Below are 26,891 nucleotides of genomic sequence, written 5' to 3'. Positions count from 1 at the left end.
AGGCTGAAGAGCTGTCATACACTAGTGCCTTTCTTTTAGCCTCGTGGACGTGCTTGTTGGTTTGGTCTTGGACACAATGGGCAAATTAGCTGCATGCTGAAGAGCTGGTCTTGCTTTGGGTTGGGTCGAAAGGTGAGGGAGCTCATATGGTGGTGGTCTGTACTGTATGGGTACAAAACAGTCAACTATACACAAAATCAAGAGACAATGACAGTTTCTGAGCTGAGCTATCAAGAACGTGCTCTCTCATCTCTGGAAAATCATTACTTTTAAACTGTTTTACCCTGTGCTTGATGTTCAGCAGTGAATATGTTTGGTCTGAATAGTGCAGTGGCTTTTTTGACTCAGTGGATTTGTTCCAAAAAAGTGATGCTGGCTTTGATTTTGTTGTACTTGAAGGTGCCTCATCACCAGACATGGAGTCCAGCTATGGGGGAGGCTTGCTAGATATGGTGAAAGGAGGAGCGGGGAGACTCTTCAGCAATTTGAAGGATAACCTGAAGGATACTCTGAAAGATACATCTTCAAAGGTCATGCAATCTGTTGCCAGGTACGGTACAGCTCAAGCTGCCTAATGCAGGTAAAATTCTTAGCAGCCAGTCTGAGCTGCTGCTTTAACCAGCATAGCAAACTCCCAGCTAACCTAATGGGAAAAGGGGGTGAAAATCACAAGGGACTTCTTTGATTCTGTCTCGTAACTGGCATTTGGCCTCAAGGAAGCAGGAAAACCAAAGTAAAGAAAATCTAACCTTCGTAGTAAGTGAGCATCCACATCCTGAAACCTGGGAAAGCCCCCCACCCACTGCAGTGAAAGTGGAGCACATGGTGTCTGATTCCTTCATTGACCCCTGTGCCGTCATTCCACTCAACCACCACGAACATATTTTGTCCCTGAAAGCTGGCTCACGCTGTAGGCCTTCCCTTTGCTGTGTGAGGAGGCTCTGCTTGCTGGTGTAACCACTCCCTTTCACTAAAACCACATTTGGAGTAGAAAAAAAGAGCTGAGATGACTTTGCTTTGGTTACCTCTACTGGCATTGTCCCCTGTGCTTCGCACTCTACCTGCCTCTGAGCGATAGGGGGCTAAGCTAAATTAAAGAAACTTAATGCAGGCAAGACCTCAGAGGCTGTAAGGGATCCTTGAAGTGGCAAACTGCTACAGATTTCTCCTGAAAAACTGGCACTGCAAATTAATGACAAAAGGGAAAAGGGACCTTCTTTGCAAGCTTCTGCATCCAGTTAATTGCATATGTAGAAGGGAAGGCTGGGTCACTGTTTGCAGGAAGCTATTTGTACCCTTTTCTTCAGGCATAAATGATAAAGTACAGAGAATTGGTTTTAAGATTATTACTTCCTTGCATCAGAAGCCGATCTTTGTGGGAAAACACTCTTCTCCTGCTTCCTGTAATAGGCTGTTTTCTGTAAACGTGTGCATAATGTCTGTCTCCTGCTTTGTCTTCTTTCAGTTACACCAAGGGAGAGCTAGATATTTCATACATTACCTCAAGAATCATAGGTAAGTACTGCTTATGGGATAAATAAAACTTGCAATATCCCAGGGTTCAGAAGTCCGTAAACACGTTATGGTGCACACTCAGCCTGGCTTCTTCTTACTTTTCTAGTGATGTCTTTTCCTGCTGTAGGCGTCGAGCTGGGATTCAGAAACCACATCGAAGATGTCCGGACATTTTTGGATTCCAGACATCCTGACCACTACACCGTCTTCAACTTGTCACCCAAGTATTATCGCAGTGCCAAGTTTCACAACCGGGTGAGTGTCTTCCGAGAGGTTAACAAGAGCCAGGGAGTGGAACTTCTTAGGAAAAGGGGCACCACGTCCTGTTTCTGTCGACCCTGAGTGTGGCGGAATGGTCGATTATTTTTGTGTTGAGAAATCCTTCAGCTGTGTTTTAATCAAGCAGGAGACCTTAGCCAGCAAAGCACAGGACTGGAAACTGGATCGAAGGGGCTTTTTGGCTCTTTCACTAACATACGACTTTAAAAACCCATCTCCACTCTCTGTCCCAGTTTCCTTCTATAAAACCAGAACAGCATACAGGAGCACTGCAAGGTTCTGGTTCATTAATGGCTTTTAGAGGAAATCTCTATAAAGTACTGCTGTTGAAATGTAAGATGAGATCTGATCTTTCAAAAAATGTTTCCTTCTTTCTCTCTCCCACAAGGAAGCAATGATTTTATTGGTTTTTTTTAAAGAAAATCTCATTTTTTGTTGCCTTCAACAAAAAAGGCAACAGCAGTTGCCAGGCTTAACCCTCGGTCAGGGTAAGCAAATCTCATGCTGCATAAGCCTCATTTCATTTTAATTTGAGGTATAGCTCAATCTATCTCCAACACTTGCCCCGATCTCCAGAAATTATTCACCCACACTTGAAGCACAGTTCTCATGGGAATCAGTAACCAGCCATGACTTCAAGTGTGAGTAAATGAATGGGAAAGACTAATTAAAAGATCCCAAAGGCTCTGAACCTTTAGTTTCCCTTGCTTCTGGTGCACCACTCTTGCTGTTGGTGGAAGGAGAAAGACAGATCTATTTTTGAAAGCCCAGAACTAAACATCTGTTGCTTTATTGCTTGAGCTGGCCATAATTCCTCCATCCCCTGTGCTTTATCTCCTACCCAACAGCTTGAGAGATGACTTTGTATGTCGCTCTCAAAGCGTGACTTGGTGGTTTGTGAGCTATTGCCTTGATGCACACAGGAAGAAAACGACGCATCTTTTACTAAAATATTGTACTTTTAGGTTATGGGCTAGGAAATACTGACTCCGGGTACCTTTCAGGAAAACTAAGTGTCCACAACACATGAGATCAGACAAAACATGAAATAATTACAAATATGAGGTTGAGCTACATATATATTGGAAAAAAATTACTAACAGGCTATCAAGGAGGTGAAATCACATCAAGAGTATTATCTGGATGAGGATGCCAGAGGAAGTTTTGAGCCTCACATTTGCTCTTTGAAGTGAAAGGCTTTTTAATTCATATCTTCTTTAAAACTTTTTTTTCCTAAGATCCAAGTAGGTCACTTTGCTGTGTGGTAGCACAGGAGTGAGAAGCAAATTCCTGTCCTGTTGGGCCAATTTCCTGCCCTAACGTGGCTGTGCAGGACAATAAGCCCCAAGTTCCCAGTCTGTTGAGGAGAAGAAGGGACTATGAACATTAAAACCTGCTGCTCAAATATGTTTATGCTCAGTTTTCCACCCTGCCTCGCCTCCCTGGGAGGAAAGAAGGGCTCACGGCTGCTCGAGTGGATGTTAGCAGTTTGAAAACATATAACTTAAATACGGTGTTAAACAACAAACCCAAACTTCAAAGTCCCCGATGGGTCACATTCCTGGCTGTTACTGCCCTACTGCTCAAGTAAAACAAGTGCTGGCTGCTTATTTCCAAAGCTCTAGAAGAATTCCTCTTACTTTTCTGTAAGGTTGTCTTTCACGAGTGGTGGTGAGGTTGTGTTTGAAATAAATGAGATGTTACATAGCACACATTTAATTTCCTAATTGTGAAGCAGCAGGCAGATGTGTAATTAGAGGCAAAGTAAATATATAATTATGGACTGTTGGGAAATGTGTATTGTTTACTTGGGAAGTGATAATGGCTTTTCCAGATGCTTGACAGCATGTTGTCATGAGGTCTGTTCAGAAAATTGTCAGTGAAAGGGTCACTGGTCATATTAATTTTAACAGCCTCTTGGAATCTGAGTGGTATTTTTGTGGTCTTAGCTGCAAGTGCTTCTAGAAGCCTACTGCAAGAGTAATTGGGGTTGGAAGGAGGAGACATTTGCTTGTTATAAAATCATATACATAATTGGCATGATAATGTCAAATAATTAATAATATAAAATAACATATGTCACGTATGGCATCAGTACTCTGGCTCTGTCAAAGAATTCAATAAATGTTTATGGTTACCCTGCAATTCAGATTTTATGATGGTCCCATTGCTGCTGCAGCATGTAGCCTGTGAGATCCGTGGAGCAGAAAGTTAACGCTGGCCATTTCTGCACTGGGGGTTATGGCAGTGAGCTTTTGGGTGTTTTGTGCCCTTTTAGCCCTTCCTGAAAATGCACAGAAAAAGAAAAGGCAAGGGAAAATACAGTGTATACAACAGGAGGAATGACATAAACTACAGCTCTCAAGACAGGAGAAGATGGGGGATGAGGATAATGTTGCAGAGAGGATAAAAAGGGAATGGTCATTCCCTGCCTTCCAAAACTTGAGCACAGGTTGACCTGTTGGGTAGCTCCTACAACACAAACCTGAGTGCACAGCTGAATGCAAAGATATTGTGGAGACTCATGAGTCTACAAAGCGGTTAGACGAATATCAAATGAGATGCTAGGTTAGCCAAAAATCTCCTGAATGTTCAGCACAGGTCCACCAACTCTGAAAGGCTCCAGCGGGATGCATGCGCTGGATTAGGTGGTGCTGGCCCTGTATCTTCTTGGTGTCATTGGAGCTGTCTGAGACAAAACACAGCTTGGTAATTCTCCAGTTTGAGTCAGGATTCCTGTTTCTGCTCTGAGATGTTGTGCAGGTGTATCTAAGATAGAACCTTAAATGCAAGTTTTATGAACCCTGGAACACTTCCTTCCTCTGAGAGATGAAATAAGGGTATGGAAATCATAAGGTAATTTAAGAACATCTGGGCAAACCATCTCTTTCCTGGCCCCAGTTCTCATTAAGCAGGATGCAAATGTCAGCTGAGAGAGAAAACCAATTTTTTGTCCGAGGACAAACCTCATAACCTTTATCCTTTAAATTTCTCCTAGCCAGAAATGCCTTTTAAAAAAGATATTTCAATTAAAACCAGATGAAACAGAGCTGCCTGTAGGAGACTATTTGGTGTGCTGTTTGAAACTGCAAGGACTGTTCCTGAGATAAGTGTTATGACTCTGAACTAGTACTTGATGAACAGTAACTAGACATGTAGGATTTGTGGTTTTTCAGCTCTAAGTCATTCATTCTTCTGGCTCATATCTCAACTACGCTTATTCAGATACGATTTTTTTATTTTTTTAACAAAAGTTTCCGTTTCATCAGCCTAATATCTGTCAAACAGGGATTGAAAATCCTGTGACGCGAAAATGACTGAGAACAACAGTTGCTCAGCATCCTTTGAAAACCAGAGCTGTAGTTTCAAGGGACAAGTTATATAAAGTCTTTAGATGTCGCAGAAATCAATGTGCTGCTCCGAGACTGGAGTGTTATGAAAGGTCACTCAAGATAACCTGACTTGGAATGTGTATTTTTTCAAAACGTATAGTTGGTGGCGATACATCAATTTTATATCATTTAATTAGGGCTTCTTTTTTGTTTGTCTCCTCATAATTCATTAAAATCACGGAGCGGAATTATGCATGAGAAGAGACGGAGTAGGTTTCAAGTACATAACTCTAGGTTGTAAAAGAGAAGTATGTTTCTTGGCAGAAAGCCATTGCAAAAACATGCCTTGCTTCTTGCTCTCATGAAGCTGCCTTTTGTCCATCGTGCCACTCCTGTAGGTATCTGAATGTAGCTGGCCGGTACGACAAGCGCCCAGTCTGCACAACCTCTACGCGGTCTGTAAGAATATGCACAACTGGCTACAGCAGAACCCCAAAAACGTGTGTGTCATCCACTGCATGGTAAGTGCACCAGAGAGCAACCACGTGCTCAGACCTGTGAGCCAGAAGTCATGTTGCACATTGCATGTCTGGAGTCTGTATACAAGCATGGTGACAATTTCTAAAAGAAAAACTTCACCCAGAGTTGTCAGCCTGCTACAAGTTTGTGTTTTATTGTAAGCAGTTGCAGGGCAAAAATGCAGCCTCTAGACTGCAGGTTCTGATGGAAGTTGAGGAGAAAACACATAGCTGGGAATTCTGTGGAACCATTAAACCGAAATTGTTAAAGCCTCTCATGGTCACTACTTCTCAGATCTGGCTGAAGAAGTCCAGCAGCCTTCTGCTCCTCTTTCTGCACCACAGCTGAAGTGGTTGCTAAATCCCCCATAAGGGTTATTTGGTACTGGGCAACGTGTCAATGGGATGCAGGAGAGTGGTGTGATTCTGTATGACTAACTTGTAACTTAGCCCATACAACATTTAATATTGACAGTGATGCCCGAAAGGAGAGTTCTGTTCTGCTCCTAGAGCCTAAATTATATCTGGGAGCCTGTCAGCACCGATCAGCATAAACTGGAAGGAACGGAGGAAATGACTGATCCCAAACTGCACAGACTTTACTTAGAGTCTGGCATTTCTGCCTTGTGTAGCACAGCCAGCGGCTACAGGATATAAATTCCATTCAAACAGAGACAAAGATGCACTTGATGCCTCCAGTCCTGGAAATCTAGTGCAAGAATCAAATTCCTTTACTGTCCTTTGAGCAATGAATGTCAGGATAATGCTGTAAAGGATAGGGAGTCCTTTTTAACACATTCAAAGGAGTCTGCAGAAGCCCACTTAGTTTATATGAACCTAAGCGATCCTTCCAGAAGCAACTGACAGGGGCTTAAACCTTAAAAAAGTAGATAGCCTATTAATCTCAAGTGTGTGCTCGGGCTCAGCAGGTTACTGGGGTCTGGGTCAGCTCTAGTGTGGCTGGAGTGCCTAAAAGCTGCCTGCAATAAGCAATCGCCAGGAGCCTGTATAACTTTTTGCTTGTGTTTCAGTCTTTAAGGGTGACTGATGGGGCAGTAGTTTCTCGCTTCTTCCTCATAAATGAGTCTTGACTTCTGGGATCCCCTGTCCCCTGTGATGAGAGAGATGAGCTGGGCAGGTTCTCATACCCATTGCTGCCCCATGAATGTTTATCCTTAACTAAGCAGGCATCAGACATGGATTTTTGGTAGAAGGGCTTTTTCTTTGGCTCACCAGAGCTGGGGTATGGTCCATATGGTTCCTTATATGTTCCTGGGTATAGCAAGGACTCGGGACACTGGAGATGCTCTGATTCTCTCCTGGTCTTTCGGTATTTTTGGTCTCTCTCTCTAACTCAGCAAATATAATTTCCCCTGTAATGACCTCCAAGAAAACATAGGCTTGTACAGGTTGAGGGCTCTGGAGGTGTTCGTGTGAGGGAGCCTTGGGCTGAATTCTTTACTGTTCGTGAACTCTTCTAGGTTAAATTTCCATTAAAGGACTGCCTGCAGCTGGGGGATGGGTGTACTCTGATCCCTGCGGTCAATTCCAGGCCTATGATTGAAATAATTATAATATTATAGCTTGGGGGCAACCATGAAACACCAACATTTGTAGACAAAATATACTTCTGGGCTTTCAAAACAAGTCTAAACCATCCTCAGCTTTTTGGCCGCTTACTGGATATTATTTTAGCCTTTATTCAAGGCAGTGCCACTCCCTGAAGTCCTAGGTGTTAAAACAAATGACAGAAAATTCCTCATCGTCTTGCGGTCTCAATCCTAGTCTTTCTAGAGAAATTATTTAATATGTTTTAAGGAAGAGTGGAGAGTGTCATGATGAAATTTAAAGGCTGTCTCTGATACACATTTTTTCTCCCTCTGCCCCTTTCCTTAACAGGATGGCCGTGCAGCCTCAGCAGTTCTGGTCAGCGCGATGTTCTGTTTCTGTCACCTCTTCTCTAATCCAGGACCTGCCATGCAGCTGCTGAACACAAAGAGACCTGGAATTGTACTGTGGCCATCTCACAGGAGGTGGGGTATACTGGCTAAACTCTATGCAAGCGAGTGATATTCCTCACGCTAAAAAGTGCTTTAGCCATGGTACTTAGCTTTGACAGGTTTTAATTACATTTGTGGCCACTTCCGTTCTACCCACATTGATATAAGCGTGATGGAAGAACAAAATCAGCTATTTACAATAGTTTTGCTCATTACTTCAGGGCAGCTGACAAGCCGGTAGTTAACAGGGCCTCTCCCTATGTCAGCTTCATCCTTACAGGAGTTTGCATTGTAAAAATGTTTTAGTTTTTTTTACAATTTCCATTAAGCAGAGGAAAAGCCGTCTGTCAGAGCAAAACAGAGATATACTGTTATTTACGTAATTATAATGATCCTTCAGTACATGACTAACACAGTAATTCATCTGCTACGTGCATGTAAAATAGAAGGAAACTTCTGCTGGTAAACCAGCAAAACTATTGTTCAGCACCTTCTCTTCTAAAAGGTGAGAAGAAATGATCTTCAGCTCAGAGCTAAAGGTCAACTTGCTCCCTCTTGATCTCCAGTTCCTGTAATTAAACAGAAATGGAAGTGCAGAATTTGGTGCCAGCTGCAAGGATGCTGGAGCACATGGAAACCCTAGTCCTGGAACTGTGATAGAATCACACTTCCACTTGATTTCAAAGTAGACTTCAAGTACAGAATGAAAATCAGTTGCCTGGGATGGAGATTTCGGTAATGGCTTTCTCTACCTGCAGATACATAGGATACATTTGTGATCTAATAGCAGACAAGCCCGTCATTCCTCACTGCAAACCACTTACTATCAAGTCAGTCACCCTCAGTCCAGTCCCCTGCTTCAACAAGCAACGGAATGGCTGCCGGCCCTTCTGCGACATTCTCAGCGGAGAAACCAGAATCCTTACCACTTCCCAGGAGTATGAAAGAATGAAGTGAGTTGCTGGGATCTCCTACCCTCCTTAGGAGCTGTAATGTGTCTAGTATCTGTGCGGCAGGCACTGCCACGCTGCCTGATAAATGAAGGAGCGCACGTGTCAACTGGAAGTTTGTGCCTGCTGTTGAAATAAACTGCCAGGGGAAATCTGAAGTCTTTCTCCTTTACAGAGAGAGTTCAGTGCTGTGTTGATTTCCCCTGTAAAATGTTTTTGTTTCAGTTGAGCCTAACACCAAGCAGAGCGCAGGATGCACCTTCTGTTTGCTTGGCCTGAAGGAGATGATAGCTTTTATGTTGACATTGTTGATGGGTGGCAACGGCACTGTGGAAAGGGGCTTAACCTGGATTTCCTTCTCTTCCTCTCAGAGAATACCGTGTGCAAGAAGGGAAAGTCCTGATTCCACTGGGAGCCACTGTCCATGGAGATGTTGTTGTTTCTGTCTACCATATGAGATCAACCATTGGAGGACGCCTTCAAGCAAAGGTAGGAACTTGCCTAACTTCTCTTGCGTCGTAGAGGCAGTGTAGGTAATGAAGAGATAGCTAAATATGGGTTCTAAGAATGCACGTGGCACTGGTAATTAAAGTTTCCTTACTTGACAGTAGACATAACACAAATTTGAGCAGTGCCAAGTGAAAACCAGGAATTGCATATGAAGAACTCCATGACACCTCTGGTATCTCCTTATGGCACCTCTGGTATCTCCTTATGGAGACAGTGTCTACAGGTAGGGTGTAGGATCCTTCTAGCTGATGTAGAAGATGGAAAATATCCACCAGTAACCAGTAAAGGGCACTTCACTACCAAAGCCTCTGCCTACACTCTCTTAAGAAAATAGAAGATTTTTTTTCTGCTCAAATTAGAATGATTTACTGAGCCATTGCTCCTGCACTGTGTCTGTTTCTCTTGGTCTACAGCAGCCTTCACCTTTTTTGGTCATTAGGGCAAAAAGCCAATTTATGCGGATTGGTCCGTCCTGGGGACAGGAGAGACCATTTAAGCCATGGGCTGGTCAGACAGGGACCCTCTCATAGCCAAAGAGCCTCTTCCTACCAGCAAATCAAAGAAATGGGAGACAGTGGAAACTGGGGTGAGAGAATAGAGGAGGGCTGGAGTGAGCACCTCTGATGCCTCCTTGCCGTAACACAGGAGTGAAAATACGGTCCGTGCTGTTCTAGCCTTTGAGACCGACTTTTAAGTATTGTTCTCTGGCTCTTGTAACTGCAGAAGAGGAATTTGGAAATGCAGTCTGTTCAGCCTGGAAAACCTAGATCTGCAAAAAATGAATCATACACTAAGTTGCTTCATTAGCCTTTGCAGTGACGAGGGTTAATTGCCTCGCTTGGTGAAATAACCTGCTTAAACTGTAGTGCTTTAAAGGGCAAAAAGTCAGGGAAGAACCAAGTTTTGTCCCACCTGCTTTGAGTACCACCTGATTTGCTCTCTGCAGACAGGTGCATGGCTGGTCACGCAGAACAGGTCCTGGACTCCCACAACCAGCTAGGTGGGGTGACTATGTTAATCTGAGATCTTAATAATTTCCCTGATGATATGTTTAAAACCTTAATATTCAAGTTGCAGAGTGACCAGTGAATCCTTTCCTCTTCTTAATTTATTATTGGTGCTCTTTGCTGTATAGATGACACTTGACTGAAGTCTCTACTGCAGGTGAAATGGTCTTGTGTTGTGCTGTGGTACAAACCTGTTGCTTAAATGTGTTCAGTGGAAACAGAGACCAGTTTCATTTAACTGCTAAAGTGTCAAGGAGATCCCAGAAATAAAGACAAACAGGGAAAGAAGGCATGTTCCTGAATGCTCTGAAAGCATTCTGCTGTATGGTAGCAGCAGGGTTTAAGGTAGATGGATATATTTGGGTTTGAGAAGGAAAACTGCTCCTTTCTGGAGACAAGCAGAATGAATTACCTTATCTAGCAGTTATGATTAGTCTATACAGTAACTGGTAGTAAGGCAGGCTTAACTGTCTGCATGTGCTATCGGCAAATATTTTAATTTCATGAATTTAAGCACTTTGTTCAGTCTGGCGCTCTGTGTTTTTTCAGATGACCAACACACAAATATTCCAAATTCAATTTCATACTGGATTCATAGCCCTGGGAACAACCACGCTAAAATTCACCAAGTGAGTATTTTAAGCTGAACATTAATCAAACATGAAGCATAAAAGCTTTATGAGGGCTGAAGGAGAATATTCAAGGATAAAATATGAGAAGTCTGTGTTCGGGCATGTGTTGAAAGACTTTACAGAGGTTTGCAGAAATACCCCTTCCCTTTTAAACTGTACAACTCTTGCCTCCATGTAGGCCTGAACTGGATGCCTGTGATTCTCCAGACAAATATCCTCAGCTCTTTCATGTTATACTGGACATAGAAATACAGTCTACTGACAGACAAACTGAATTAACTCCCCCATGGGAGAACTTCACGACGAAAGACATCAATCCATCCATTCTCTTCTCCTCTCATCAGGAGCATCAGGACACCCTGGCTTTGGCAGGTGAGAGCTGCACAGATGTACTCAATTCACATGCTGACCTGCATGCTGGACTTTCTTCTGCTTGATTTTATTTATTTGGTGCTCTGTGCTGCAGGTAGAGGTCCCACTGATTCACCCCAGGAAAACATAAGAAATGTTGGACAAAGTGCATTCTTCTCATCTCTCAGCTGGCAAGGTATGCAGACTTGGTCTTCAAAGTAAAATCTGTTTCAAACAAGATAAACAACTTTTTTTTTTTTTTAATCCTTTTTTTCTTCCCCCTCCCTGGAGCACAGAGCCAGGCTGAAGGATCTGATTGTTACATGTCTTTACCATGAGATCAGAGCGTATTGCTGGTCACACCCTTATGTTGCAATAGAATGGGAATTAATTTCCTACAGTGTCCTCTCCAAGCGCTGTCTGCTTGTGCTGCATGCGACAGTTACTGGCATAGTTCTAGTGTAAAGCTTCACCTGAGGCCTCCTTGATGTTAAAACTAAATTGAAGCTGCATTTTCCTAATATTGCACTTTGCATATAGTGCTAGGAAAACGCAGCCCTGAGAATGTTTGTCCGAGATGCCACTTAATAAAGCTGAACACCTTGAAAATGTCCCAGTGCTGCCAAGGGCAGCGTTTGTCCTCTGGCACCAGCGCCCCGAGCGGGAGGACCCTGGTGTGAGAGATCCTTGTGGGCACAGCTGGGTGGGCGTTTTATGTCAGTCCTGCTTTACAACGAGCCTTGTTTTGCCTGGATTTGGAGGCATGGCTGGGGATCATTCTGGATGCTTGGTCCTGACCCAGAAACTCATTCAGTTTGTGTCTTTGGCTGTTACACTTGCTGACTCTTCAGGCTTGAGGAGAGTCAATTAACCTCTATCTCTGTTTCCTGGTCAGTAAAGCTGTCTCCTCACAATACAGGCCAGCAAAGACTTGAAGCTAATCTTTGCAAAGGGCTCTTATTTTAAAATCTAGTGAAATGCTGCTGTGATACTCTCAGTAGCTTTTTGGTCAGCTTATAAGCTGATTTTGACGGGACCTCTGTGATGACAAAACTAACGGCTGCCTAATTTTATTTCTAATCGTCATTTAGATCAGAAATCTGACAAAAGTAGCTCTCACCCCACTTCAGAGGATCGAGCAGCGCTGGTGCATGAGGAAAGCGAACAGTCAGATGACGAACTCTTGTCCCTTTCCAGTCAGCACAGTAATGCCAGCAGTGACAAGCCTCATGGGACACCAAAACATGGCAAAAAGCAGCAAGAGCCTCCAGCACCACCTCCGCCTGAAGACGTGGACCTGCTGGGCCTGGATGGTAGCCCTATGAGCAAGAGTTTTCCCTCGCAGCCCACTGCTGCCCCCTCTAACTCAGACTTGCTGAGTGATTTGTTTGGGGTTGGCGGGCCAAGTTCCCAGAGTCAAAGTGGACAGCCCGCTGCTGAGGAGGTCTTCCATGTGGGGGGACCTGGATCTGTGCAGTCGACCCCTCGGCGTTCCGCAGCGTCAGCATCCCCATCCCCATCCCCAAGGGTAGGAGAAGGTAATAGTGCCTACGGCTAGTGCATGACCTGGGGCACGTGCTTGGAGAATCCCACCTGGGTGGGCTGCTCTGGGCTGTTGGATTCCTTTCAGGTACACGCATTTCATGAAAATTCAGAGCTGTGAGGAAACCTAGGAGGCCAGCCAGCTGAGACAGAAGCTGGTGCATCTTCACAGTCAAGAATACAAACAAGATTATCTAGTTTGTTCCGTAAAGTGTCTGCTGGAGCTCACCCAAGTGTTTTGCTCCTTTACTGGAGCTCACCCAAGGCTGGACCCTTACACTGACAGCCACTGGAGATCATCAGCTTTTGCTCTTACTGTGTGTCAAATAATATGTATGAGGAGAATATATAAATTTTTTTTCAAAAAAACCTTTTAGGTAGACCCATAGCAGTTTGCATTTAATTTCTTTTTTAACTTTAGGAGGTTTGGAACTGTGATCCTCATCCTGGACTATGAAATATGACTACAGTTCTGGTGTTTCTGCAGACAAGATAGGCAATACCAGAAGGTCTTCTGTTTGTTCAAAGACAGGTGGAGATCAGGCTGGCAGAGGGAGTGGCTGAATAGATATTCAAGAGAAGTATTTTTGGAGGGTTAAGTGAACAGGGGAGAGCAAGTGAAAATCATTTGTAAGCAAAGAGGTGAAGAGCCCAATGCAAGTGGCTCAGAGTCGTTGAGGGTCTCTGGAACAGACGGTCAATTTTGCCAAAGGCAAAATGTGGAGAAGTGGCCAGATCTGACAGCAGGTCCCTGTGAACTGAGCTGTGCAGCCTGCCACTGTTTGGTTTGGCCTAATCTTTTATGTTAGAGCTCAAGAGCTGACGTTGTCAATGTGGGCCTGATTCACAGAGCACAGTATGCTTCCTTAACTTTTTCTCAGCAGCTAATAACTTGAAGCATTTGCAAAACCTGTCAACTTCCTTGTGCAGAAAATCATATTTTTAAATTTTGTTAAGGAGGTGCAACCTTGGGCAATGCTGGGGCTGACACTAGTAGTACTTACCACAGGATGGCCATAAGCCAGTTTCTGAGGACGCTTCTTGAATCCTCCTTTCTCATCTAGAATTAAAAAAAAATCCCAAACGCTAGATTTGCCTATGATGTTTTTCAAAGAGAAGGAGACACGAACAGTTATAATCTTCTTGTATCAAGACTTGCAAAGGAAGGGAAGAGCTGGAGACTGAGAAGTGGAGGCAGGAGAGGGGAGAAGAACACGAGTTTCAGTGGGAGGAATTGGGCCACTTGTATTTGGAGAAGGCTCATCTTGCTGTGGCTGGTGTAGGCTCAGTGAGAGAGCTTTCACCTGGGGTTGGGAAAGTTGTGCAGACATGCATCTTACAAGGTAGAGGTGCAGCGACAGTAGAAAAGTTTTCTGGACACTTGTCAAGCTTTGCAGAGTCAGATTGGTTCTGGAAAGGAGAAGTATCACACAGCTAAATTGTCCCAAGCCAGGGAAGCAAGAGGAAGAGATTGCAAGTGAAGAGTAATAGTAATTTATTAAGTATCCTAAACAATGAGTAACATAAACAATGAGTAGCACCATTAATGCAATGCGTAGCTTCTCAGGATTGTATCTTTCTTACAGTAGTATAAACTGCATCTCTTTTCAGCATGCCTTTTAGCTTAAACTTGATGGCAAGTAAGAGTGACTTCATGGGTGTTTCTTTGCTGGTTGCACTTGGTTTTTCAGATGAAAGACAGTAGGCTAAACAAATGGATCAAAAATTGGATTTTAGAATGAACTGGATTTTTGTAACACGTCATGCTATGTGGGAATGCTGTCTCTTGTTCGGTATCTGCAGGTATTAGGTTTTCTTCTCCACACACCAGTGTCTTCCCTGAAGCACATTGATTGTGCCAGTTAATGATTTAGTTTTCTTAAATATGTTTTTACAGCCACTGCCTTTGATCCATTTGGAAGTAGCCCTAAGCAAACTGGTCCAGACCTCCTGGGTTCCTTTCTTGGTTCATCAGCTGTCCCTGGTGATCCTTTCCTTCAAGCAACAAGAAGTCCTTCACCAACTGTGCACAGCGATCCCTTTCACATGGGTAAGAAAGTGAGGCTCTTCTAGTGTATTTAAGTAAACGTGAAATGCCGCTCTTAAATAGCGATGGAGCCATTAAGTACAAACCGATGCTTACCGTAAAATTACTCTAAACCACAGAAACCCCACTGAACAGGAAAGGAGCTTCTTGTGTCCAGACTTAAAACATATTCATAGTCTGAACTGTGGTAGGATGAGACTAGTTTTGCTGAAGTCTTATGCTTAATTAATAAGCTATTTGTATACATGAACAAAGAGACAATGAAGAATGTCTGCCTGCATGTTCCTGTGGTTCTGAGGTCTCGTTTGAACCGAACTACCATTAATTGAGCTAAATAGAGCATGGCATATTAAGCCTGTTAGAGTCCTTTGGTTATTTTAGTTACAGGCATCTGTTTTCTTTAGTTCTGATAATAACCCTGGCCAAATTCAAAGTTGAATTTGACTCTTATTTGAAGAGAAGGATTTTTTTTCCTTTATTGGACTTTTTTCTTCTCTTTGTTTGAAATGTTCCTTACTTGTTCCTTTCTCCCCCCATGCCAAAACTTAATGTTGTAACCTTCTCTTCTCTGAAACGCATTAAGATATGAATTCGTTTGTGTCTGATTCTGTAACACATGTCCCTTGGGTGCAACAGTCTCACTGGAAAGCCGAAATGACAAAGCGTGCTGCTGGCACTGCTCGCATCCCTGCTTTGCCAAGCTCGGGCATTGGATATTAACTCTGCGAATAAGATGGTTGGGTCACCCTTGGAGCTGGCTGCACTAATGAAAAGAACTTAAGTAGTATCCCAGCATGATGAGGTATTAAATTACTGTGCTAGTGTCTACGGATAATGAAATGCTGGCAGGGTGAGCTGCAGAGACGTACAGACTATTTGACAGAGGGTTAAAGGAAGGACTCCGCATGTTCTTTCTGTTTTACGTCTGTGCAGGCTGCTTTGATTTACTTGTTTTCTCCATCCTTGCCCTTTGCATGTAGGGTGGTTGCTAGGGTTGAGATGTATTCAGAAACACAAAACCTGATGTGTTCTTTTGGCGGTAAGGTTTTTATAAGCAAGGATACAAAGCCTCTGACCAAAGCCATCATAAAATGAACACTGTAAATCTGTGGCCTTCCCCACTTACTGCTGTATAGTATGAGATCAGAAAAAAACCATCAAATTCCTAATTCCTATTGTGGGGGAGAAATTCACTTCCAGCTGGCAAATGGTATGTTGGCACAGTGCTGTCTTTCCTGCTCTTCCTAGATGCTGGATTATGTTGGTTTTGCTGTGCTACTGAGATTTTATATGTAATTCTGCTTAGCTTCTAGCACACCAACTGTTTCCATACAACCAGATGTTTCCGGTGGTTGGGACTGGCCCAACAAACCAGGTACGTATCATAAAAATTCAGGACATTCAACAAAAAATCTTTAAGGAGCCCTGAGAGAGGAGAGGCAGAGGAAAAACGGAGAGACAGGTTCCCTCTTTTGCACTTTGACAAATACAACAAAACTTCAATTCAGATTTTAGTCAGTCTCATCTGAACTGCAGCGAGTATGCTGTACCAGTTGTCCTGGTATTCCAGTCATCCAGGTGAAGATCTGGCCAGAGACTACCAAACTCTTTCTGTTCAAAAATTTGAGTTTCTTTCCTCAAAAACACATGGCCTGCAGTGGGACAGGCGCTTGGTGTGGGTGTATGTAGTTGTGCTTCATTGCATTGCAGAGCCAAGAGAAGGACCTGGGAAGCACCACACAATTCTGAGATGCCACTAAGTGACAGCATGATGCTTTCGAATCTTGGGGGAGTACGTATGTCCTACCAAAAATTGCTTCCTGAAAGGCTCTAGTTCTTAAAATACATCAATTTGTCATAATTACTCTGTCACCGCAGACAGTCTAGGGAAGATTCTTGTTGCTGAGCCTAATTGTGAGTGGGTGTGCAACTAGTCTGGGCCACCAGTTGAGACTGCTTAGGAACCTGACAATAGCACACCTAATTTTAATTGCAGTCTTCTAACATCATGTGACTGAGCACAGGGTAAGAGCCACACTCATGTAAAATAGGCATAAAAACTGAGCTATTTTTTTTCTTGTACATATACATATTTAATTTTTTTTTCCCTTTGAAGGTGGCCTAGGAGTGGGAAGTAAGTCAGCTGCCACCAGTCCTACAGGATCCCTCCACAGCACTCCCACTCATCAGCCTAAACCTCAAACACTGGATCCATTTGCTGATCTGGGGACTCTTGGAGCAAGTTTAGCAGGTTTGTGTCCCTTGTTAAAAACAAAATAAAACACCAGCTCCATTTTACAGAAATAGGATGAACAGCCTAACATGTGACAAAGAGCTCTGTGGGTCTCTCAGCCTAACAGTGCTGCTTGCAAGCTTTCCCTTCTGCCTGATTCTCTGTAAACTCTCACAGATTGGTGCTTTTACTGATCGTCCATAAAAAAAAATTTGCTAACTTGTTGGGACCTCACTTGGCTATCTGGATTGCAAAGTCTATCTTCTGCCTCTTAAGTCTAAACAGTCTTTAGCTAAGGATGCTCTGTGTCTAACTCCAACTGGAGAACTGTTGCCACAGACCTTGGAGCAGTGCCTGGGAGGAGATTTTGGCTCTTCAAAGCTTGTGGGGTCCTTGAGGAATTGTTTCCTTCTAGACTTGACTCATTTTTGTCCTTTGTGAGGAAACCTGTGGAGCCTTACTAATCTGCCTCTAATTGGCAGTACTATCTAAAGGTGGAATCTGAACCACTTTTCTTTTGCACTGTGCTACAAAGGACTTGTTTGACTGCTTAGACAAGTGTTTTCTCCTCGTCCTAGCTCAGAAAATGATCAGCAAACCCTCAACCCCAGTTTAAAAAAAAATGTTCTGACCAATTATTTAAGTTTTCCTTAAAACCCAGCATGTCAGCTTCTCTGGTAAATAGATTTTTCTTCCCTTTGTCACTGCCCTCAGCATTCTGCAAACCATTGTGGTTTTATCTGATATTTGTTTTCTCCTTTGCGTCAGTACCAGCATGGTTCTGGAATTAGGTTTCCCAGTTCCCTCTGCTGGATTGCGAACTGCTCTGCAGGAGCAAAATAAAAAGTCTGCCAAGCCCCATGTCAGAGCCATCGAGGTGCTTTAAAAACATGTATTCTGTAGCAAAGTTATGGAGTTTAAAAACAAATGACTTGGCATCCACAGGGTATTTAACCACATTTTTTGTTGTTCGTGACTAAATCAAAAGCACTTCATCCAGTTTCCATGACATGTTTCAGACCTCAAAGTAGAGTGTGGGTGTTAGCCTCAAATAATAAAACATGAACACTACGTACCTCCCACCGCAGACTGAGCTGGAGGAGCATTCCCTAAAGTATTAAGGTGCTGAAGCACACAACTCTGTGGGGTGGTATTACATACACATGGCATGAGGAGATACTATTCCAACACTCCTCAACTTGAGGTTGCCACCACACCACACAGCAGCTGTAGTCCCCAGTTAGCTGCATGTAGCTTTCCCTGTTTCCTCATGAGGCCAGTACTCATGCTAGCTTTTAAGCAGCTTACAGGGCTGTGACAGGAAAGTTGAAGGGCTTTGCTTGGCCTTGCAAAAATAAGTTTGTGGCAGAGCTGAACACAGAAGACAGCTGCCTGGGGGATTTTGTTTGGGTTCCCTTTTTGGGAGGCAAGTCTAACACCCACCGTCACTCCTCTCCCCGTTCTCTGCAGGTGGCCCTTCATTTGCCAGTAAACCGACCACGCCGACAGGCATGGGTGGAGGATTCCCTCCCTCACCGCAGAAACCCTCCCCACAGACCATGGGCGGCAGTGGATGGCAGCAGGGAGCTGGCTATGGCTGGCAGCAGGCACAACCCAAAGCCCAGCCAAGCATGCCTCACGCCTCTCCCCAGAACAAGCCCAATTACAACGTGAGTTTCTCAGCGATGCCGGGAGCACAAAATGAACGTGGAAAAGGACCCGCTAATGTTGGTAAGCTTTTCAGAGTTCAAGGTCCAAAAAGTTGGCTCCTTCTATTGCTCAAACACATTAACAGGCTAGGGTCTAAGCAGGCAAGTCATGCTGATCATTTGGTAATACATAAAGTTCAATGCTGGTTGTCCTGTCCTAGACTCTATAACGTGCTAATATTTAGAATCCCAGGAGGGTTTGGGTTGAAAGGGACCTTAAAGACCATCTTGTTCCAACCCACACCTCTCACCACACCAGGTTGCTCCAAGCCCCATCCAACCGGACCTTGCACACTCTGGACAACTTGTGCCAGGGTCTCACCACCCTCACAGAAAAGAATTTCTTCCTAATATTTAATCTAAATCTACCCTCTCGCACTTTGAAACCGTTACCCCTTGTCCTGTCCCTACACCCCCTGATCAAATGTCCCTCCCCAGCTTCCCTGCAGCCCCTTCACACACTGGGAGGCCACTCTAAGGTCTCCCCTTTAGGAGCCTTCTCTTCTCCAGGCTCAACAGCCCAGCTCAGCCAGTCTGTCCTCACAGGACTTAGGAAATCCTGTATTCCAAATAGGCTTCAATAATAGTAGTTCAAAAGTAACATTAGCCTATACCTCTTTTTTGAGACCCACATGCTCATTAACAGCGGGAGATTGTTATAGTGGTAAGTGTGGCGGATGACTGGGGTAGAAAAGCAGTGTTAAATAAACCTGTATTGCGACAGTAATTTCAAATCTTTGTTCTTCAAGATGCAAAACCAAAAGTGTCTGCAGACTTTGAAGATCTATTATCTGGTCAGGGGTTTAATGCTCACAAGGACAAGAAGGGCCCCAAAACAATAGCTGAGATGAGAAAAGAAGAAATGGCTAAGGAGATGGACCCTGAAAAACTAAAAGTAAGCAATATTCTTGTTTACGCTCTTACAATCATTTGACGTGTCTTCACCCTCATCATGCTGGAGGCTGCTTGAACCACTTTCTCTGAAAGGTGGGGGGAACAGTAAACCAGCAGCCACCCTGTGTGTGAAGCAGCTGACCAAAGCTTTCAGATTATTTCATGTGAGAAGCTATCCTCTGCTTTAGCCCTTACTTTTGTGCGCAGCCGCCACAGCATCGCTGGATCCCAAGGACCATGTGCTATCTCTCCTGCTTGCTTTCCATGAAGTAGGTATCTAAACTTGATAGCCTCATAAAGTGCTGTGCTCCAATTCGCATGCCAGAGAGCAATGAGCTAGTGTCACCAGAAATGAGCTAACGTCACCAGAAAGACAAAATCATAAACTGCAGGGGTTGACGGGGAAGAATCTCTACCCTCTCACCAGAATGAGAGACACTACTTAGAAAAAAGTGGTAAGTTGGTAAAACCTCTGTTCTGAAATAGCTTCTTCCAAATAAATCAGATAAAGGAGAGACCATCTCTGCCAGTCCTTCTGCCAAACCTAGGTATTGGTGAAATGAGAGATGTTCTCCCTGTGATGAGATTGTCTTGGGGCAGAAAGCGAGAACTTCCTGCTGTTTGTTCAAATAATCATAATTCTGGTGCCTTCCCTGGAGAGGTGAACATCCTCTGGAATAGATTTAGAACTCCAGGGTTACATTTCTGTTCTAAACCAGACTGTGGCAAACAGTGGCTTGCTCAGTGTTACTGTCAGGGCTGCTGATCTTCCAAATCACTCCAGTCCTGCTTAGCAGGCACAGCTAATTGAACTAATCCTCTGTCTCATTAATTTTGCCTGCTTTGCAATTCTCTCATCTCTTCTCAATAAATTGCCGAACTACAGATTTATTAGGGAGGGAAGGAAATTCAGTCTGTCCTGCTCTACATTTGAAATATGAAACCATGAATTATAATTACAGAAGGATACAGAACCAAAAGGAAAAACCCGAGGAAAAACCCAAGCAAAAGGCAAGCAAACTTCTAGAAAACAGAACAAGCAAATTTTTTAGTATTTTAAATTCTTTTTTAATGTTGTGGAAAGGTTTTAACCTTTGGCAAGTGTGGGCCAGCAACCATGCTGCACTTGAACGTCAGCCACTTGTAACCGAGCCGGGCAGCTGTCAGGCCATCAAGTGAGCAGCAACTTCCCCGATTCCTGAGCTGTACAGCGTCAGTCATCCATGTGGTACTACTTAACGAGTGCAACATTTTCGCCTCAAGCAAGCTGATGAATCACTGACGCGCCCAGCTGATTCTCCTTTTCCAATGCAATTCCCTTTGCCCTGATGCGTTTTGTATCATTGAGTCACTTCCGTTGAGCCCGGAACTGTTAAATCTGTTTACGCTTTCGTTTTCGCATTTACCTCCCTTCCCTCCTCCCTTTCCCCAGCCGCAGGCAGCCACAAAGTGGGGGGGACTACATCACCTATGAAAGTGCCTATTGCTTTATTTGACTCCTGGACTGCAGGCAGCAAATTGGTACATGGAAGGAATCGAAGCTTCTGACTTGGAGCTTAAAAAGATTTGTGTGGAGGCCAACCTTTGATGTGAGTTTCTACAAGACTTAACTCTGGACATGCAAGAAAGATACACATCCAGAGCAGAGTTCTGGTCCAGCTTACTTTAGGGGTGCAATTTTGGTTGCTCAAGAGCCACACAGCCAAACAGTTAATTTATCTTTTGACTATTCCATCTAATGACTGTTCATAGCCCTTACTGTCAGTGTTTTTAGCAGGGATGTTGCTCAAGGGGCGTCTTAACTTTTGAGCAGTGACACAAAAACAAAAAACAAAGTAGAGACTGACAAATATCTTCCAGAGGTATTCTAAAGCTTGAAAAGATATGTAAGATGCTCCTTGAAGTCATTGCTATTCAAATGATGAAACTTCTTCCTACTGGAATATCTCATGTAAGGTATAAATTGAGACTCACATTCTTCTCTCCAGGTCCTGGAATGGATTGAAGGGAAGGAGAGAAATATAAGAGCCCTGCTGTCCACAATGCACACAGTCTTATGGGCAGGGGAGACCAAGTGGAAACCTGTTAGTATGGCAGATCTTGTCACGCCAGAGCAAGTGAAGAAGGTCTACCGGCGGGCAGTGCTCGTCGTTCATCCTGACAAGGTAAAGCTTTCCTAGTTGTTAAAAATTGTCACCGGTCTCTTTAAGTATAAAGCGTTGAATGTGATTGCTTAATTATTGGCACCAACAGAGAGCAGTAGTTCAAGATTTTTGCCACTTTCTGAAAGATCAGAACTTTAACAACTCCCAGCCCCAATATTGTGCTTGGTATGTGCTGCTCCAAGCAACAGAGATTCACATCTTCAGCTTTCATCACCCTGGCTTTGACTCTGAGCCATCCTGGTGGTGAACGACAGCCCAGAATATCGTGCCTGCTAAAGGAGACGAGGGTGTGATAAAGGCAGATGAAAGGACAGGGGTCTTAAACTTCTAAAATGGAAGAATCGGAGTATCTGATTATCTAACTGGTGGCTTGTGGCCTTGCTGCTGACATTTGCCAGCCAGAGCACAGTGACACCACCTGGGAAACCCGACGGTGATGATGAGGCTTCCACTTTCAAGGAAGTGGAGGCCACGAGAGTTTCAGGGCAGTGAGCAAGGCTTGAGAAGATGCCCAGAGGCTTGCAGTAATACTGCTTTTGTCAAGGAACAGTGTCAGGTGGCAGCTTCGGTGCAGGTCAAATGCCTCTTGCGAAGCCTAGGTTAAATACTTTTGCTCTTGAGACTGCACTGCTTTATCATACTTGGGGGGTTATCAGCTCTGAAGAGCAGAAAAGCTGAAGAGCCAAGAAATTCTTAAGCTGCAGACAAGGTAAGCAGCCCTCAAGAGTAACTTATTCTCATCAAATAAGTGAAAACCATTTGTGGAAAGTGAGCGGTAACTGCTTGAGAATCTAGCTGTTCAGACATCAGCCTTTTGTAGTCGGATTTGGTAGATATGATATCCCTCTTTCTGTTTTTATTCCAGGCTACTGGGCAGCCGTATGAACAATATGCAAAGATGATATTTATGGAACTAAACGATGCCTGGTCAGAATTTGAAAACCAAGGACAAAAACCCTTGTATTAGGTACTTTCTCAGTCTCCACTAAAGACCTGTGCTAGTCCTTATATAGTCTCCTGTCACAAATGTCACAGATCAACCAAACTCTGGCTGGAAATTCAGAAGTTTCAGAAAACTAAGAGCCTAACACTTACCACGAAGAAGAAGAGAAAGGTTTCCTTATACTTGCATCAAGAATCCTGAGCTCAGAGGAACTCTAGCCACCTGGCTTGCCATATGAAAGCCACGGGGTTACAGTTTCTGGTAACTTTTGTAGTTTTCTTTGGATTCAAATGGGGTGAGAGAGAACACATTCTGGGAAAAGGTGGAATCTTTCTGTCTCCAGTATGGTGTACCTGGTGAATTTCCTTTTTTTTTTTTTTGTTTGTTTGTGATATGTGATACGGCAACGCTTCAGTTGAGTTCAGTAACTGGTGGTGAAGCCCAAACTTCGATGTACTTTCTTCCTAGGTTTGGATCAAACTTTATCAAATTTAAGTGCTCGGATGTGGTTTAGGCACACTTCTAACAGTCACTGTTTGCTGCTTAATTGCTCATATAGCATAGCATGCCTGAAGAGAGATAAAGCCAAATCCAGCTTTAGGTCAGTGTGGCAGCTGACTGCTGCTGCTTTATGCGTTAATACCGTACTTCACCTCACAGTCCAGCAGTGAAATGTGCAGAAGAAATTCCTCAGAATTATGGAGCAAGTGTTGTTTAAAGTGAGCCACAAGTAACTGCTATTAAACAGCACCTTGTTGGTGTGGTAGACAGCAGTTCTGGAGGAATAGGGAATTGGGGGTAAGGGTGAACCCATGTTTGTCAAGCGAGGAATAAGCATGCACTGTGTTTCCCATGAAGTTCTTATCAGTAGCTTGAAACCATCAAACAAAAACAAATATCAGCCAACTGAAATTCTGCTGCAAAGTTCTAGAAACCTCCCAGTTTATAGGTAACATCTCCTCCTCTGAGGGTTTAGAAGACTTTTTCCCACCTGTTTGTTATCACCTCTATGCCTTTATCAGTTTCAGAGCACTTGGCAAAGGCTCTTGGCAGAATGCAACCTGTTGCAACTTCACTTCTCAGATCGCAGCGTACGAGCTGTCGTGTAGACAGACATCTGTAGACCAGGTCTGATTTTTGAGGTAAATACAGTGCAAATCGATTATCTTAAAAGTTTATATTGGACCAAAGCAATAATATCCCAAGGAGATATATTCCTGATGCTAAAGTTGAAGCATCTTTCCTAGTTGAAAAAGCAAGTTACACTCTTCACCCCAAATTCCGGCGTTCTCTTTTTTATAGAATAACTAAAGCTAGCAGTTTATTTACCAACATGTTGTAACTGTATTTGAGCTTTGCAAGGGCAGGTATATTCAGAAGACGGAGAGGAAATAATTTGTAATTACTGCATAAGGAACAGGTTGCCATCTGATGCGAGTCTTTAAAGCTGGTGGTTTTTACAGACAATCCACTGGTTGTTGCACTTACATTTTCAAGTGGCAAAACTTTTACTGCAAAGACAGTGTGTCAAAGTACATTGCTTTCTGTATAAAAGTCATTCTTTTGTTGTATTGGTCCATTATTTACTACCATTAATTGAAAATGTGAAACCAACACATAGGTCTCCTTTTATATAAAAGACCTTAAGATAATAGTAACAAACTGGATGTTATTTATTAATGTTTTGATCCAGTATGTGCTTGTCTTATTTAAAGAGATAACTGGAATGTGAATCATGTTCCCGTGATTTGTTGGTTTATTGTTTCTCATTCACATTTGTAGATATTGTGACCTATGCCTATATAATAAAAAGGATCTCATTACTATAATGTACTTTTTTTAAATGATGAAAGCCACATTAGCTTTGTATCGAGTTTGTCATGGCACATAACTCTGGATACTTATATGTTCACAAAAATACAAATTCATCATTAAACTTTAACTACCAAAAGAAACCCTACCCCCCTTAAGCTTTGATTACTTCCATCCCTAATGTTTTTATGGATGCATGAAAGTATTAGGATGTATGTATATCAAAATAGTTAACTAAAAAAAAATTTGTCATATCCGGTAGTGACAGAGGTTATCAATGTTCAGGTTTACTGTTTGACTAAATTATTGTAATTTTTGTAAATACAGTATATACTCAATGAAATTGTGACTGGTCTAAAACATTTGTATATACATTAAAAAGCTCAAATTAACATATTCAGGTATGATTTGTGCTTGTGGGGGAAACGGGCCCTCTACCTTCTTGCTTTAAACACAGTTCAGAGTAACTTGTCTGTAAATGCTGGGTAAGTAACATCAAACCTATGTCAGGTAAATGGAAATTTCTTTTGTCTACAGCATCTTGTGTGTGTGACTGTTGTGTTGGGTGGGACCTGTGTGGTACACATGAAGGTAGCCATAAATTACTTGCTCTGGAGACAAATACTTTTTTTCTAAAGCTTTTATTTCCTCAAGAGCAAACAAGCTCCATGAAGAGGCCAGTTCCCATTACTGCAAGTAAGGCTTCCTTGTACAGAAGGAGGCTTAATTTAGACAAAATTTGCAATGGGAAAAGATGCAGCCTTTTATGCTTAAGAGAAAAAACCCTCAGCCCAGATGAAATGGAAGATGTCAACTTAACTTGCTTCTATGTTTTCGGAGTTTTTTAGACAAGTTCAGTCAGGTGCATATTTGTATATTTATTGAAGGTCTACACCCGTTTACATTAGCAGCAACTGTATCAAGATATAAGCTTGTACTGAAACTCCTAGGGCTTTTTTGCATGTTGATAACAGCCAAAGGGTCCCTTAAAGCATGAGGAGGCCACAGTGAAAGGCTCCCTACGTCACCTTCTGTTTCAAAATAAGCCCAGAAATGTCAAGTTCAGTCACCGCTCACAAACTGTGACCAGACCACAGTGTTAAAACCACACCTCTGCTCCCGTGGGACAGGTGTTGTGCCTCGACCAGTCAGTATCATCTCTTTAGAGCGGTCACTAATGCCGTGCAGTAATCCACAGGTTGGCATTCTAGGTGGTTTCCCCAAATTAAGATATTTTGGGAACAACTTGTTGCTTGCTATTCTTACGCTTCAGAGACCCACAGCCAAGCAACTCGGCAAACGTAGCACCCAACAAATGCTTCACTTGGAGCATTTAGCTACTTAAGCCTGCTGCTTTAATTAGGCAACCTTCTTGGTTACCAAAGACTGAGCCAGGCTGCCCAGGGCAGTGGTTGAATCCCCGTCCTTGGGTGTGTTTAAAAGCTGTCTAGATGTAGTGCTTGTGGATGTGGTTTAGAAGTGGGCCTGGTAGAGTTAGATAAAAGTTAGACTTTATCATCTTCAAGGTCTTTTCCAACAAAAATGATTTTATGTTTCTAAGACGTGAAATGAGAAGACGAGCTGAGAGGCAGAGACTGGAGATATCTAAAGGCAACCTCTCGGGGCAGCTGTATACAAAGGGCTGTGGAAAACCTCCTTCAGAAAGGCTCTTCTTGGGTCCAGAATGCGATTTCAAAAAGCTAAGGCTTGCAAAATACTGCTTTATACAAATCTGCACCTTTCTCTATGTGGGTCAGCAGGAGAGGGGGTGATGTAGAAGACACCATATGAGACAAGCGGATGGCAGGGCCTTGGTTTTGGTGTGAAAACAGGTTTTTTTCAGGAACAGCCTTCAAAAGGGCAGCGGTCTGGAGCACAAGTGTGCTGAGGAGCAGCTGAGGGCCCTGGGGCTGTTCAGCTGGAGCAGAGGAGGCTGAGAGGAGACCTCATCGCTCTCTGCGACTCCCTGACAGGAGGGGGCATAGAGGTGGGGTCGGTCTGTTCAACCAAGTAACGGGACAAGAGGGAATATCCTCACATTGCACTGTGTGAGATTTAGGTTGGATATTAGGAAGAAATTCTTTACTGAAAGAGTTCTCAGGCACTGGAAGGGGTTGCCCAGGGCAGGGGTGGACTCCCCATCCCTGGAGGGATTTCAGAGTCGGGCAGACCCAGCGCTGAGGGATCGGTTTAGGTCAGCGTTGGGTCAATGGTTGGACTCCATGATCTTTTCCACTCCAGGTGATTCTTTGCCCGGTGGGCGGGTGCTCTTTAAAACCGCATTCCCGCATTTAAGTCGCACCTGCGCACCCACATCCACATCTCTTTACGCCTACATACACCGTATATACAAACCCACACCACTCCCGAGGCACACACAACTCCCCGAGGCCTGCCCGCAGGCCGGGCAAGGCCGCGCCCGTAACCCTGGCAACGGGCCTCCGCAGCCACG

The 26,891-nt window shown here is 43.6% G+C and overlaps 1 protein-coding gene across 1 annotated transcript; it reads left to right on the top strand.

Moving 5' to 3' along the window:
- Positions 1-404: 404 nt before the first annotated feature.
- Positions 405-24,833, top strand: DNAJC6 (DnaJ (Hsp40) homolog, subfamily C, member 6). Its single transcript, XM_009872532.1, has 18 exons — positions 405-550; positions 1,466-1,515; positions 1,622-1,770; positions 5,525-5,647; positions 7,544-7,677; positions 8,403-8,597; positions 8,966-9,083; positions 10,661-10,740; positions 10,922-11,115; positions 11,210-11,290; positions 12,186-12,632; positions 14,534-14,668; positions 15,990-16,058; positions 16,800-16,925; positions 18,387-18,647; positions 19,375-19,520; positions 21,508-21,684; positions 22,550-24,833. The coding sequence occupies exons 1-18, from the start codon at positions 417-419 to the stop codon at positions 22,649-22,651; spliced, it is 2,721 nt and encodes a 906-aa protein (XP_009870834.1). The 5' UTR covers positions 405-416; the 3' UTR covers positions 22,652-24,833.
- Positions 24,834-26,891: the final 2,058 nt, after the last annotated feature.

This window comes from Apaloderma vittatum, unplaced genomic scaffold (assembly GCF_000703405.1).
Source record: "Apaloderma vittatum isolate BGI_N311 unplaced genomic scaffold, ASM70340v1 scaffold9257, whole genome shotgun sequence".
In the NCBI taxonomy this organism is placed as follows: Eukaryota; Metazoa; Chordata; class Aves; order Trogoniformes; family Trogonidae; genus Apaloderma; species Apaloderma vittatum.
This window is presented reverse-complemented; position numbering and strand designations above follow the sequence as displayed.

Excerpts from the sequence above, each read along its gene's own strand:
- DNAJC6 (XM_009872532.1), top strand. The coding sequence starts at position 417 with ATGGAGTCCAGCTATGGGGGAGGCTTGCTAGATATGGTGAAAGGAGGA. Across the intron at positions 551-1,465 it reads GTCATGCAATCTGTTGCCAG|TTACACCAAGGGAGAGCTAG; the intron begins GTACGGTACAGC and ends GTCTTCTTTCAG. Across the intron at positions 10,741-10,921 it reads ACCACGCTAAAATTCACCAA|GCCTGAACTGGATGCCTGTG; the intron begins GTGAGTATTTTA and ends GCCTCCATGTAG.